The following is a 13538-nucleotide window of genomic DNA, read 5'->3' on the forward strand; positions in this document are numbered from 1 at the left end:
CATTATCTCGCTAATAAATTTGTTAAGTGATGCCTTATCAAATGCTTTTTGAAAATACATAGAAATGATATCAACCTCATTTGTTTTATCCTCTCTGCTATTTCTTCAATGAATTTTACAAGAATGGTCAAACGAAAACTACTTTTCAGAAATCCATGCTGATTGTCCCCGATTAACTCATGCTTCCCTAAGTGCTTGGTATTTTCATCTCATTTTATAGACTTTCATAGATTATCAATAACTGAAGCAAGATGTAACTGGCTTATAGTTTCTTAGCGTATTCCTGTTTTCTTTTTTGAAGCAGTGTATCATGTTTGTCACCTTCCAATCCTCTAGCATATTTTTTCTTTCCACAGAATTTTGGAAAATTCTTGTTAGAGTCTCTGCTGCTTATTCCCTGAATTTCTGAATGTTTCTTCCCTAGCTTGCATCACAATCTTTAGATATAATCCTTAAGGTCTCATTAATTTCTCTATTAAATTTGAGCAAATTCCTTAGTACCATTTCTTTTTGAGTAATAGCCTCCACCAACTGTCCTACACTTGCCACTGGTGGTTCTACAATCCCAATGTTCACCTCCTCTGTGAAAACTGATGCAATATATTTATTTAGTATCTCTTAGATTCTCTTACTTTCCACTATGCATGCCTCCTTCATCTTAATGGCCATAGGAGAGAGAGAGAGAAAACAGTTAGCCTGACATCAGTAGTAGGGAAAATGCAAGAATCTATTATTAAGGACATAGTAACAGGGCACTTGGAAAATCATAATATGATTAGGCAGAGTCAACACAGTTTTATAACAGGGAAATCATGTTTGACAAATCTGTTACAAATTTTTGAGTGTGTAACTAGCAAGGTAGATAAGAGGGAACCAGTGGATGTAGTATATTTGGATTTTCAAAAGGCATTCAATAAAGTGCCACACAAGAGGTTGTTACACGAGATTAGGGTGCATGGGATTGGGGGTAATATATTAACATGGATTGAGGATTGGTTAAAGGACAGAAAACCAGATAGGAGGAATAAACGGGTCATTTTCTGGTTGGCAGACTGTAACTAGTGGGGTGTCACAAGGATCAGTGCTTGAGCTTCAGCTATTTACAATATATATCAATGACTTAGATGAGGGGACAGAGTGTAATGTATCCAAGTTTGCTGACAATACAAAGCTAAGTGGGAAAGTAAGCTGTGAGGAGGATGCAAAGAATTTGCAAAGGGATATAGACAGGTTAAATGAGTGGGTGAGAAGGTGGCAGATGGAGTATAATGTGGGGAAATGTGAAATTATCCACTTTGGTAGGAAGAATAGAAAAGCAGAATATTTTTTAAAAGGTGAGACTAAGAAATGTTGGTATTCAGAGGAATTTGGGTGTCCTTGTAATGAATCACAGAAAGTTAACATGCAGGTACAGCAAGCAATTAGGAAGGCAAATGGTATGTTAGCCTTTATTGCAAGGGGGTTGGAGTACAAGAGTAAGGAGATCTTGCTGCAATTATACAGGGCTCTGGAGAGACCACGTCTGGAGTACTGTGTATGGGTTTTGTCTCCTTACCTAAAGAAGCCTCCGAAAGCTTGTGAATTTAAAATAAAATTGCTGGACTATAACTTGGTGTTGTAAAATTGTTTACAATTGTCAACCCCAGTCCATCACCGGCATCTCCACATCATACCTAAAGAAGGATATACTTGCCTTAGATGGGGTGCAATGAAGGTTCACTAGATTGATTCCCAGGATGAGAGGGTTGTCCAAAGAGGAGAGATTGAATAGAATGGGCCTATACTCTCTGGAGTTTAGAAGAATGAGAGATAATCTCATTGAAACGTATAAAATTCTTAGAAGGCTTGACAGGGTTGACACTGAGAGGCTGTTTCCCCTGGTTGGAGAGTCTAGAACTAGGGGTCATAGTCTCAAGGTAAGGGGTCGGACATTTAAGACCGAGATGAGGAAAAATTTGTTCACTCAGAGGGTTGTGAATCTTTGGAATTCTTTATCCCATAGGGCCATGGATGGTCAGTCGTTGAATATATTCAAGACTGAGATCGATAGATTTTTGGACAGTAAAGGAATCAAGGGATATGGGAATAGGGGATAAGTGGAGTTGAGGTAGAAGATCAGCCATGAGGGTTTTTTTGCGGGGGGGGAGGTTTGGTGCTGGACAGTAATTTCCAACATATTGCTATGGAACTGCTTCTAGTCACTGGAAGGTGCTGTCTGGAAACAGAGGTTAGGGATAAACGTGTCATTTTCAGATTGGCAGGCTGTAACTAGTGGGGTGCCGCAGTGTTTGATGCTTGGGCCTCAGCTATTTACAATCTATATTAATGACTTAGATGAAGGGACCAACTGTGATGTATCCAAGCTTGCTGATGATACAAAGCTAGGTGGGAAAGTAAGCTGTGAGGAGGACACAGAGTCTGCAAAGGGATATAGACAGGTTAAGTGAGTGGGCAAGAAGGTGGCAGATGGAGTATAATGTGGGGAAATGTGAGATTATTTACTTTGGTAGGAAGAATAGAAAAACAGAATATTTTTTATATGGTGAGAAACTATTAAATGTTGGTGTTGGGCGAGACCTGGGTGTCCTTATACAAGAATCACAAAAAGTTAGCATGCAGGTAGAGCAAGCAATTAGGAAGGCAAATGGCATGTTGGCCTTTATTGCAAGGGGGTTGGAGTACAAGAGTAAGGAACTCTTGCTGCAATTGTACAGGGCTTTGGTGCGACCTCACCTGGAGTACTGTGTACAGTTTTGGTCTCCTTTTATCTAAGGAAGGATATACTAGTTAGAGGTGGTGCAACAAAGGTTCACTAGATTGATTCCTGGGATAAGAGGATTGTCCTATGAGGAGAGATTGAGTAGAATGGGCCTATACTCTCTGGAGTTTAGAAGAATGAGAGGTGATTGCATTGAAACATATATGATTTTGAGGGGGCTTGACAGGGTCGATGCTGAGAGGTTGTTTCCCCTGGCTGGAGAGTCTAGAACTAGGGGACATAGTCGCAGGATAATTTCTTCACTCAGAGGGTTGTGAATCTTTGAAATTCTCTATCCCAGAGGGCTTTGGATGCTGAGTTGTTGAGTACATTCAAGGCTGAGATAGATAGATTTTTGGACTCTAGGGGAAATTAAGGGATATGGGGATCGGGCGGGAAAGTGGAGTTGAGGGCGAAGATCAGTCATACATACTAATGACTTGGACTTGGGTGTACAAGGCACATTTTCAAATTTTGCAGATGACACAAAACTTGGAAGTGTAGTAAACAGTGAGGAGGATAGTAATAGACTTCAAGAGGACATAGACAGGCTGGTGGAATGAGTGGGCACATGGCAGATGAAACTTAACGCAGAGAAGTGCAAAGTGATACATTCTGGCAGGAAGAATGAGGAGAGGCAATATAAACTAAATGGTACAATTCTAAAGGGGGTGCAGGAATAGAGAGACCTAAGGGTATATGTGCACAAATCTTTGAAGGTGGCAGGACTGGTTGAGAAATCGGTTAAAAAAGCATGAGGGATCCTGGGCTTTATAAATAGAGGCATAGAGTACAAAAGCAAGGAAGTTATGTTGAACCTTTATATAACGCTGGGTTTGGCCACAACTGGAGTATTGTGTCCAGTTCTGGGCACCACACATTAGGAAGGATGTGAAAGCCTTAGAGTGAGTGCAGAAAAGATTTACTAGAATGGTTCCAGGGATGAGGGACTTCAGTTACATAGACTGGAGAAGCTGGAGTTTTTCTCCTTAGAGCAGAGAAGGTTGAGAGGAGATTTGATCGACGTGTTCAAAATCATGAAGGGTTTAGATAAAGTAAATAAAGAGAAACTGTTCCCATTGGTGGAAAGGTTGAGAACCAGATGACACAGATTTAAGGTAATTGGCAAAAGAACCAAAGGCGACATGAGGAAAAACGTTTTTACGCGAGTAGTTATGATCTGGAATACGCTGCCTGAAAGAGAGTTGGACGTAGATTCAATCATGGCTTTCAAAATGAATTGGATAAATACTTGAAGGGAAGAAATTTGCAGGGCTACCGGGAAAGGGTGAGGGAATGGGACTATCTGAATTGCTCTTACAAAGAGCCGGCACGGGCTGAATGGGGCGAATGGCCACCTTCTGTGCTGTAACCATTCTGTCTCTTTAATTTGTCTACATACTTAAGAAAAGACATACTTGCTCTCAAGGCAGTACAAAGAAGGTTCACTCGGTTAATCCCGGGGATGAGGGGGTGGACATATGAGGAGAGGTTGAGTAGATTGGGACTCTACTCATTGGAGTTCAGAAGAATGAGAGGCGATCTTATTGAAACATATAAGATTGTGAAGGGGCTTGATCGGGTGGATGCGGTAAGGATGTTCCCAAGGATGGGTGAAACTAGAACTAGGGGGCATATTCTTAGAATAAGGGGCTGCTCTTTCAAAACTGAGATGAGGAGAAACTTCTTCACTCAGAGGGTAGTAGGTCTGTGGAATTTGCTGCCCCAGGAAGCTGTGGAAGCTACATCATTAAATAAATTTAAAACAGAAATAGACAGTTTCCAAGGGAATTAGGGGTTATGGGGAGCGGGCAGGAAATTGGACATGAATTTAGATTTGAGGTTCGGCTCAGATCAGCCATGATCTTATTGAATGGCGGAGCAGGCTCGAGGGGCCGATTGGCCTACTCCTCCTATTTCTTATGTTCTTAAATTTCTTCCTCCATTTCCAGTCCATGGGTCAGTGGTCTATAATGTACTCCCAATAATGCGACCATACCGTTCTATTCCTCAGCTGAATCTAAAGGGGTTCTGTTTGGACCACTTCTCTAGTAAAATCTTTATGCAGTAGTGCTGTGATATTTCCTCTAATTAATACCACTACCATTCCCCCCTTTCCTCATTCCCTATCCTTCCTGAAAGTTTTATACACAGGAATATTTAACCCCAATCCTGACCCAGCTGTAACCATGTTTCAGTTATTGCTATTATTTGATAATTTTGTATTTTAATTAATGTTTGTAGTTCCATAATTTTGTTTCCTATACATTGTGCATTAATATATGTGCACTTTAGTTTGAATTTCCATGGTTTGGCAATTTTCCCTTTTTTTTTCTTTTGTCTTCCCATATCCTCATTTCATTTTGCTATCTTGTTCTGTTTAATTTCTTTCAACCTTTCAATCTCCATATTACCTATTTACCTAAAACTTATTTTCTCTTTTAAACTGCCTACTCTTGCTTTTCCTCTCCCCCCATTATATTAATTTAAATGTTTCCTCATCCTCACTTTTTATTGTGGTGGTATACAGTCATATTGTTAAAGGTCATTTTTATGACAGTTTGACATAAAATGAAAAATAATAGTTTAAAACCAAAACACAATAGTTCTTAACCCATACAACATCAGTTGACCATTTACAGGTGGGTCATTCTGTAAGATTTCAATTCACACACTTTGAAGCTCAAGAATCAATATTTTTTTTATTCATTCATGGAATGTGGGGGTCGCTGGCAAGGCCAGCATTTATTGCCCATCCTTAATTGCCCTTGAGAAGGTGGTGGTGAGCCACCTTCTTGAACCGCTGCAATCCGTGTGATGAAGGTTCTCCAACAGTGCTGTTAGGAAGGGAGTTCCAGGATTTTGACCCAGTGACTATGAAGGAACGGCGATATATTTCCAAGGATGGTGTGTGACTTGGAGGGGAATGTGCAGGTGATGTTGTTCCCATGTGCCTGCTGCCCTTGTCCTTCTAGGTGGTAGAGGTTGTGGGTTTGGGAATTTTAGATTATAACTATTGAAATACCAGGATCCGCTATAAAATCTTAAACAAAACGTTGTAAAACTAATATTTCTGCTCTGTAATAAATATCACATAATGAAGCAAAGTTGTAACATTGAACAGTGGGGTTGAAGGTCCATTATGCTTTTAACAGAGATTATGCTGCTCTTCTATGGCTCAACCTCAAATACACTAAAGAGCTGTGGAAGCACGACCAGTGCTGACAGAACGCCCTGAATATGTAGATACGACCCGAGGATCAATTCCTGGCGATCTTTGGGCCTTTTGGTTCAGGCGAGTGCAGCCTCTGCAGTGCTGAATCTGGGCCTGAAAACGGACCCGGACGAAAATCTACCCGATAAGTTCATATCAAATTCCACTTTCCGTTATCTTAATTTCTGATCTTAATTGCCAATTACCCATTTAAAATATTGTAAACAATTTTACAACACCAAGTTATAGTCCAGCAATTTTATTTTAAATTCACAAGCTTTCGGAGGCTACCTCCTTCCTCAGGTCACCTGAGGAAGGAGGTAGCCTCCGAAAGCTTGTGAATTTAAAATAAAATTGCTGGACTATAACTTGGTGTTGTAAAATTGTTTACAATTGTCAACCCCAGTCCATCACCGGCATCTCCACACCATTTAAAATAAGTGGTGTTGAAATGGGTTAGCCCTTCTGTTAAAAAAGTGAACAGAGGAATTTGTTACATATCTATTAAGTATCCATCCAATAATATCATCGCATTGCATAAATCATGCAACACTATTTATTGTAGGTAAATGTAAATGTATAATCATTGTGGACAGTTTAGGGGACTTTGATGGAAAAATATTTTTTGAAAATATAGGTGACTTAGGTTGATAGCATAGAACAGAGGGGGAAAGGAAAACTTGTAAGTGGAAATAGAGAAAGCAGACAATAGAACGAAAAAAATTAATGCTGAAAAACAGATGGAAAAGACTTGGTTTAAATTTCCCAAATAAGAAGTTTGACTGCTTCGACAGAATAATATTTTCAAATGATAATTGAAATTGGGAGTTTGGTGTATGTTGTAATGCAGATAAGGATTAGGTACACAGGAGTAAGTGTAACTGTTCATATAATTGAATATTTACTTGTTCATCTTTGCAATTATTTTTTGGCATAATTTGTCAACTTCCCAGTACTTTGTCTAATTAAAACAGTATTTCACATAAAAATTTATTTAAAAAAATGTATCTATATATGCTGCTGCAGGTGCTATGGAACCTGATGATCCCTAATCATCTCAAATGCAGATGATGGAATATTTAGTTGTACAAATCCCTGGATCCAATTACACAAGGTCTGGCAAATAGATCAGTCACGATCTAATTGAATGGTGGAACAGACTCAAGGGGCTGAATGGCCTACTCCTGTTCCTATGTTCCTAAATATTGTGATGCTGTTTTTTGTGCCAAGTACCGTTCAGTGAAAAATACTCCCAGTATTATAGCTATGGCCTTAACCCTTTATACTTACAAATAAAATCCCTTTAAATCCCTAAATAACAAGTGCAAGTGATGAAGTACTGAAAAATGTATCTGTAATACATTTTATGTAACATTCTTGTTGGTTTGATGCATATAAATCCCTCCATTTTTCTCCAGTTCCCTGGTCAAGACAGGCCAAACGCCACTTTGCAAGAGAGACTAGGCAAGCAATAAGCTCCAAGGCCTCTGACAATATTGACCTACACTGGTGGCTATGAGGTGCGAGTTGGGGCTCAGAGGCAATGGTTCCTCTGATTTCCCCTCCCGCTGTGGATGACTCAGCTGGCCTCCTCTCCCCACAGCGCGCACCTCAAGTTGGCAACTTATCTTAACGGATTGAATCAGCTTTTACCACTGCCAAAATACAGCTTGTTGCTCTGCGATATATTATGTGATTTGTAAGATACAACTACATTTTCAAAGTTAGCAATGGAAAGAATATTTTAAAAGGACAATTTGAAGCATTTTCTTAAGCTGCAGTGGGAATGGAATCTTGAGTCTTACAGCTGTATATGGATCAAATTCAATATAACTGAAAAACAATGGGAAGTCTAACTCTACTGTTTATCTTTTACATGTTTGCCCCATGCTTTTTTGGTATAAATATACTGAGGAGGTTCTGAAGATTACCGCTAGTGAAACTTTATTGTTGACAAACACTTCGATTTTCTTCCTTTCCTAAAATTTTAAAAGCATTGTTTTTCCCATGCACTCAAATCCATAAAGATTTGACCTTAAAAACAATTAATGACACCTTAGTCTGAGTGAAGCCATTGTATTTTGTCATACTTTGGACAATTTCCAGATGGAGATTTAATACAAATATTGTGTAAGCATTTCTAAATTTCTGTTATTATTTGATGGGGATATAATTTCAGTCTTTAATAATTTAGTATGTAAATAACTAGGTGTGGTAATAGTAAGTAAAGCAATATGATGTCAAATATTTTGCAGAATACAAAAGCTCACCAGGGCAGGACTGCTGTCCACCCCTTGTCTGCACCTTGACCCTGGCCTATTTCCCAGGGACAGGCTAATTTGCATGTAGAGGGCAGGTTTATTTATGGCGCCTAGTGGGGCTCTCATCCAGGTGAGGTGGAGAGGGAAATTGCTGCTGTGATTCTGGCTTAAGTTTAAGAAAAACTTTCAAAGTTTGCATTTTTTAAATTGTGTTTAGCCATAGTTGTATGACACCATCCCATAAGAACATAAGAAACAGGAGCAGGAGTAGGCCATATGGCCCCTTGAGCCAGCTCAACCATTCAATAGGACCATGACTGATCTTCAACCTCAATTCCATTTTCCTGCCCGATCCCCATATCCCTTCATTCCCCTAAAGTCCAAAAATCAGCCTTGAATATACTCCATGACTGAGCATCCACATCCCTCTGGGGTATCGAATTCCAAAGATTCACATCTCTGAGTGAAGAAATTCCTCCTCATCTCAGTCTTAAACAGTTGACCCCTTATCCTGAGACTATGACCCCTAGTTCTAGACTCTCCAGCCAGGGGAAACAACCTCTCAGCATCTACCCTGTCAAGCCCCCTCAGAATCTTCCGTTTCAATGAGATCACCTCTCATTCTTCTAAACTCCAGAGAGTATAGGCCCATTCTATTCAATCTCTCCTCATAGGACAACGCTCTCATCCCAGTGAACCTAGTGAACCTTTGTTGCACCTCCTCCAAGGCAAGTATATCCTTCCTTAGATAAGGAGACCAAAACTGTAAACAGTACTCCAGGTGTGGTCTCACCAAATCCCTGTACAATTGTAGCAAGACTTCCTTACTCTTGTACTCCAACCCCCTTGTAATAAAGGCCAACTTGCCATTTGCCTTCCTAATTGCTTGCTGTACCTGCTTGCTAACTTTGTGTTTCTCATACGAGGACACCCAAATCTCTCTGAACACCAACATTTAATAGTTTCTCACCATTTAAAAAATATTCTGTTTTTCTATTCTTCCTACCAAAGTGAATAACCTCACATTTCCCCACATTATACTCCATCTTCCACTTTCTTGCCCACTCACTTCACCTGTCTATATCCCTTTGCAGACTCTTTGTGTCCTCCTCACAGTTTACTTTCCCACTTAGCTTTGTATCGTCAGCAAACTTGGATACGTTACATTTGGTCCCTTCATCTAAGTCATTAATATAAATTGTAAATAGCTGAGGCCCATGCACTGATCCTTGTGGCACCCCACTACTTACAGCCTGCCAACCTGAATATAACCTGTTTATCCCTATTCTCTGTTTTCTGTCCGTTAACCAATCCTCTATCCATGCTGATATATTACCCCAAACCCACGAGCCCTTATGTGGCACCTTATTGAATGCCTTTTGAAAATCCAAATATATGACATCCACTGGTTCCCCTTTATCTACCCTGCTGGTTACATCCTCAAAAAACTCCAATAAGTTTGTCAAACACCATCTCCCTTTCTTAAAACCACGTTGACTCTGCCTAATCATGTTACAATTTTCTAATTGCCCTGTTACCACTTCCTGACATCGGACTGATGTCAGGCTAACTGGCCTGTAGTTCCCTGTTTCGTCTCTCCCTCCTTTCTTGAATAGCGGCATTACATTTGTTACCTTCCAATCTGCTGGGACCTAGAATCTAGGGAATTTTGGAACAACCAAACCTATCATTTGTGCCTTATTATAATGCGCCTGTTCATGTTTTGACGGATGTATTATCCACCCAATAACATTTCTGACAGGTTGGTGGGGAACCAGTAGAATGGCTCAATGCCCGATATTCCTCCCTAGTATGCCTGGTTTACACTGGTGTACTGCCAAAAGTCAGGAAATTTGACTCAGATGTCATGCTGTGAAGGTGGAGTTTTAGTTTGTCATATTTGTCTTAAATTAATTTGCGCATGAGCTGACACCTCCTTATCTCTGATGTTCCCAGACATTCCTAATCCATGAAGATGTTATAAAGATGTCTAATTATTGCATTGAATTTTAATTTTTTGGGGGGTGAGAAGTAGACAATGCTGTGATGGTTAGATCAAAATACTAGTAGTTTCAAATCGTAAAACAAGAAATGATAATAGTTGAGTTGGAGTTATGTACAATTTACTATTGCTTTGATCACAACACTGAATTATTTTGCCATTCCATGTAGTTCTGAATTGCAGCAAATTATTTGAATGCATTTACTTTTATTATTTTCAGTGCCAGTACTTTGCATTAGTGTCTGACTTTGTGCTATGCCAGATAATTTTATGTAGGACAGAAAAAAGATTATTCATCAGTGGAAGTCTTTAGCGTACCCTTGTCACGCTCCCCGATGCACACCTGGTGCTCTGCTGTATGCTCGGCACCAGGCTGGTGAGCATCTCATTGGCAGCACCATGGAAACATCATCATGAGCCAGATTACACACTCTCAGGCAAATAGTTGAAATGTTATTCTTTGCCAGAAAAAACTAATGTAAAAATGTTGTTGAAAGTAAAAATGTATCTCTCTGTTCTAGTAAAAGTACACTTTTCTGGTATACTCTGTTTTTCATTTGCAGTTACCCTAAAACCTAATAACTTGTGTTCTTTTTTTCACCTTCTGCTTCTTGTCTATGAGCCAGATTTCTTCCCAAGGGTGTTCAGTGACTAATGTGCTGGTTAAAAGCCAGAATATCTTACAAATGTCTTGTTTTTCTGGCAGGAAAACAGTCATGTTACATCAATCTATGTGCATATATTGAAACCTGTGATTTTACTTTTATAGCAAATGCAAGATAAAGATCACAGTATTGAAATCAGGAGTACAAAAACACTATCTTCAGCTGATCATTTTCAAATCAAATATATTTCTTGTTGATCTGGGTCTGGATTGTTGCAGAGACTTTTGGGATTTCACATCGGAAGAAAGATGTGATAGTTAGAATTACCTCATAACTTTGTTATATATCATCTATCTATATAGTACAAAAATCTTTAATAGTTAGAACGTAACACTAATTTTCCTGCTTTACATTCCCAGCAGAGAGCCTTACCTGGTGAGAGCGTACATCACATGGTCAGAAAATCTTGTGCAATGTGATCTTTATATAACAATGTAGATTTAATGATTTTGTTTCCTAGGCTCCATATAAACAAATCTTATCTGGCAGTTCAGGAGGTGAAGAGGATCATCCTGAATGTATCTCTGTTCAATGCAGGGGATGATGCATACTCAACCACTCTTACTATTAAATTCCCCAAGGATTTATACTTTATCAAAGTGGTCGAAGTGGTAAGTACAATGTGGGTTGACAAAATGTAAGTTTGCAAATGATAATTAATCAGCCTCTGGGTGTCAAAATTAGCATGTCACACTTTGATCAGAGGGTGTCCTGACATAGGCCAAGAGGTAGTATAATAAAACATTACCTGTATCATTGCAGATTGAAATGTGTATTTCACTGATGTTGAAGCTGTCATTTCAAATAGGTCATTTTGAAATAACGTTATCTCACTATAATGATCCACATAAGGCTGTATCGCTTTCATGAAGCATGTAATGCTAGAATTAATCCTAGCATTATCATCAAAATATTGAGCATAAAATATATTAAATGCTAGAAATATGATTAGTATCACATTGTGCTGAGCAGTGTAATGATACAATAAAAAGAGTTCAAATTATAATATATTGTTTGCCTACATATGTCAGTGTACTCAATAGGGCAGATTTTCCTGTCTCCAACACCCACCTGTCCACTCTAGCACTAGACATTGCCCAACAGAACCCCAGTGCAGGCCTGCCCAATGGCAGGGCCTGGCGCTGGCAGAATGGGTAGGAAAATGTGGCGCAGCTGTTCGACCTGCATGTTGGGCCTTGGACAAAGTGGGCTTCAGGTCGCCGATGGAAATTAACAGCCAGAAGGTCTCTGTGCTTTGAAGTTCCTGGATGTGGAGGGTGTTGACAGTTTTAATAACAGTCCTATCTTAAAGTCTTCACATGCCCCACGAACCCCATGAACCTTCTGATCCAGGGCACCATGTTTTCTGGGTACCCCTGTCATGCCAGCTGCCAGTGAAACTGGTACACAGCATTATCCTTCTGTAGAGATCACCACACCAGTTGTACATTGATGGAGTGGAAGCCCTTCCTGTTCACAAAAGCCCCTGGCTCATTTTCTGGTGCCTCAATAGCACCGTGAGTGCAGTCTATTATGCCCCTGACTTGAGGGAAGCTGGCCATTGCTGAAAATCCCTGAGCTCTCTTACTCTGGCTGTTCATGTCCATTGTGAAGGTAATGTGCCGGTTTGCTCTGGCAGTGTGGGCATTGGTAACCTGCTTGATGTAGCTCTGCACTGCAGACTGGGAGATGTGGGTTATGTCTCCTGTAGCAGCCTGGAAAGAGGCTGAGGCAAAAAATATAAGGCCAATGGTGCCACTGGGAAAGCATGGCCTCTTGGTCCAGCAGGCAGTAGGTCCTGCTGCAGGAGGCTGCATAGATCAGTGATTATCTGTCTGGTGAAGCGCATCCTAAATGATCTGAGTGCTTCTCGGTGAGTGCGCCTCAAAATACTGCTTCCAGTCATGCCAGTCAGTTTCTGAGGCCAATCCTTTGAGGTTTACTTTCATTGGCTTAGTAAAAATGGTGTTGGGGTCCCAATGATATCATGGGACCCTGATTTGTATTTATTTATGAGATGCCCACCTGTTTCCAGTGGTTGCCTTTCATTGGCTAGTTAAAATGGCAGTCATCGGTTTCTCAGAAATGAGGCATAAGTTGACTTTTGATATTTTAACTGCTCTGTTCCTGCCGGACGGGTTGGATTAAAATCGGGGCCCAGGTTGCCACCCCTTTCTCGTGACCTTTCCGCCCAGGGAACAGGGGGCAAAAGTTAGAAAAATTCACCTTCAAAGGTAATTCATTTTGTGAAACACTTTGAGATATTTAGGCATGATAAAGCCCTACATAAATGGCAATATTTATTTTATCAAAAACTATCTCTATCTGTAAACATGTATAAAAATGCAATTAGTGCAGGCAGTATCACTAGACTTTTCGGTTCTATACTGTGGTGCAGTCTGATGCATGCATAAGTAAAGGCAGTTATGGGCTAAAGGTGTGCACTCAATGTGCTGAAGTGTATCAGGCATGGAGGCTTGAGTCCTGCCCAAGGTGCCTGGTGTGCCCAAATGTAGGTGTCCAGTGCAAAGGACACTGTGAGCCTGCGCACATCGTAATTGTACTGATTAGATCCACAAAGGATTTTTTGTATCTCAGCTTCAATCGCTTGGAAGCCACAAATGAAAGATTGCTCCAT

General features: G+C 40.1%; 1 protein-coding gene across 2 annotated transcripts in view; it reads left to right on the forward strand.

The window, feature by feature from the left end:
- The window catches only part of itga4 (integrin alpha 4), a 122235-nt gene that overhangs the window by 78647 nt on the left and 30050 nt on the right, over window positions 1–13538 (forward strand). For both annotated transcript variants that reach the window (XM_067987666.1, XM_067987667.1), the window contains exon 18: window positions 11361–11511. In XM_067987666.1, the coding sequence (XP_067843767.1) occupies window positions 11361–11511 (151 nt within the window). The remainder of the gene's footprint in view (window positions 1–11360; window positions 11512–13538) is intronic.

The sequence above is a fragment of the Heptranchias perlo genome, chromosome 7 (assembly GCF_035084215.1).
Source record: "Heptranchias perlo isolate sHepPer1 chromosome 7, sHepPer1.hap1, whole genome shotgun sequence".
Taxonomy (NCBI): Eukaryota; Metazoa; Chordata; class Chondrichthyes; order Hexanchiformes; family Hexanchidae; genus Heptranchias; species Heptranchias perlo.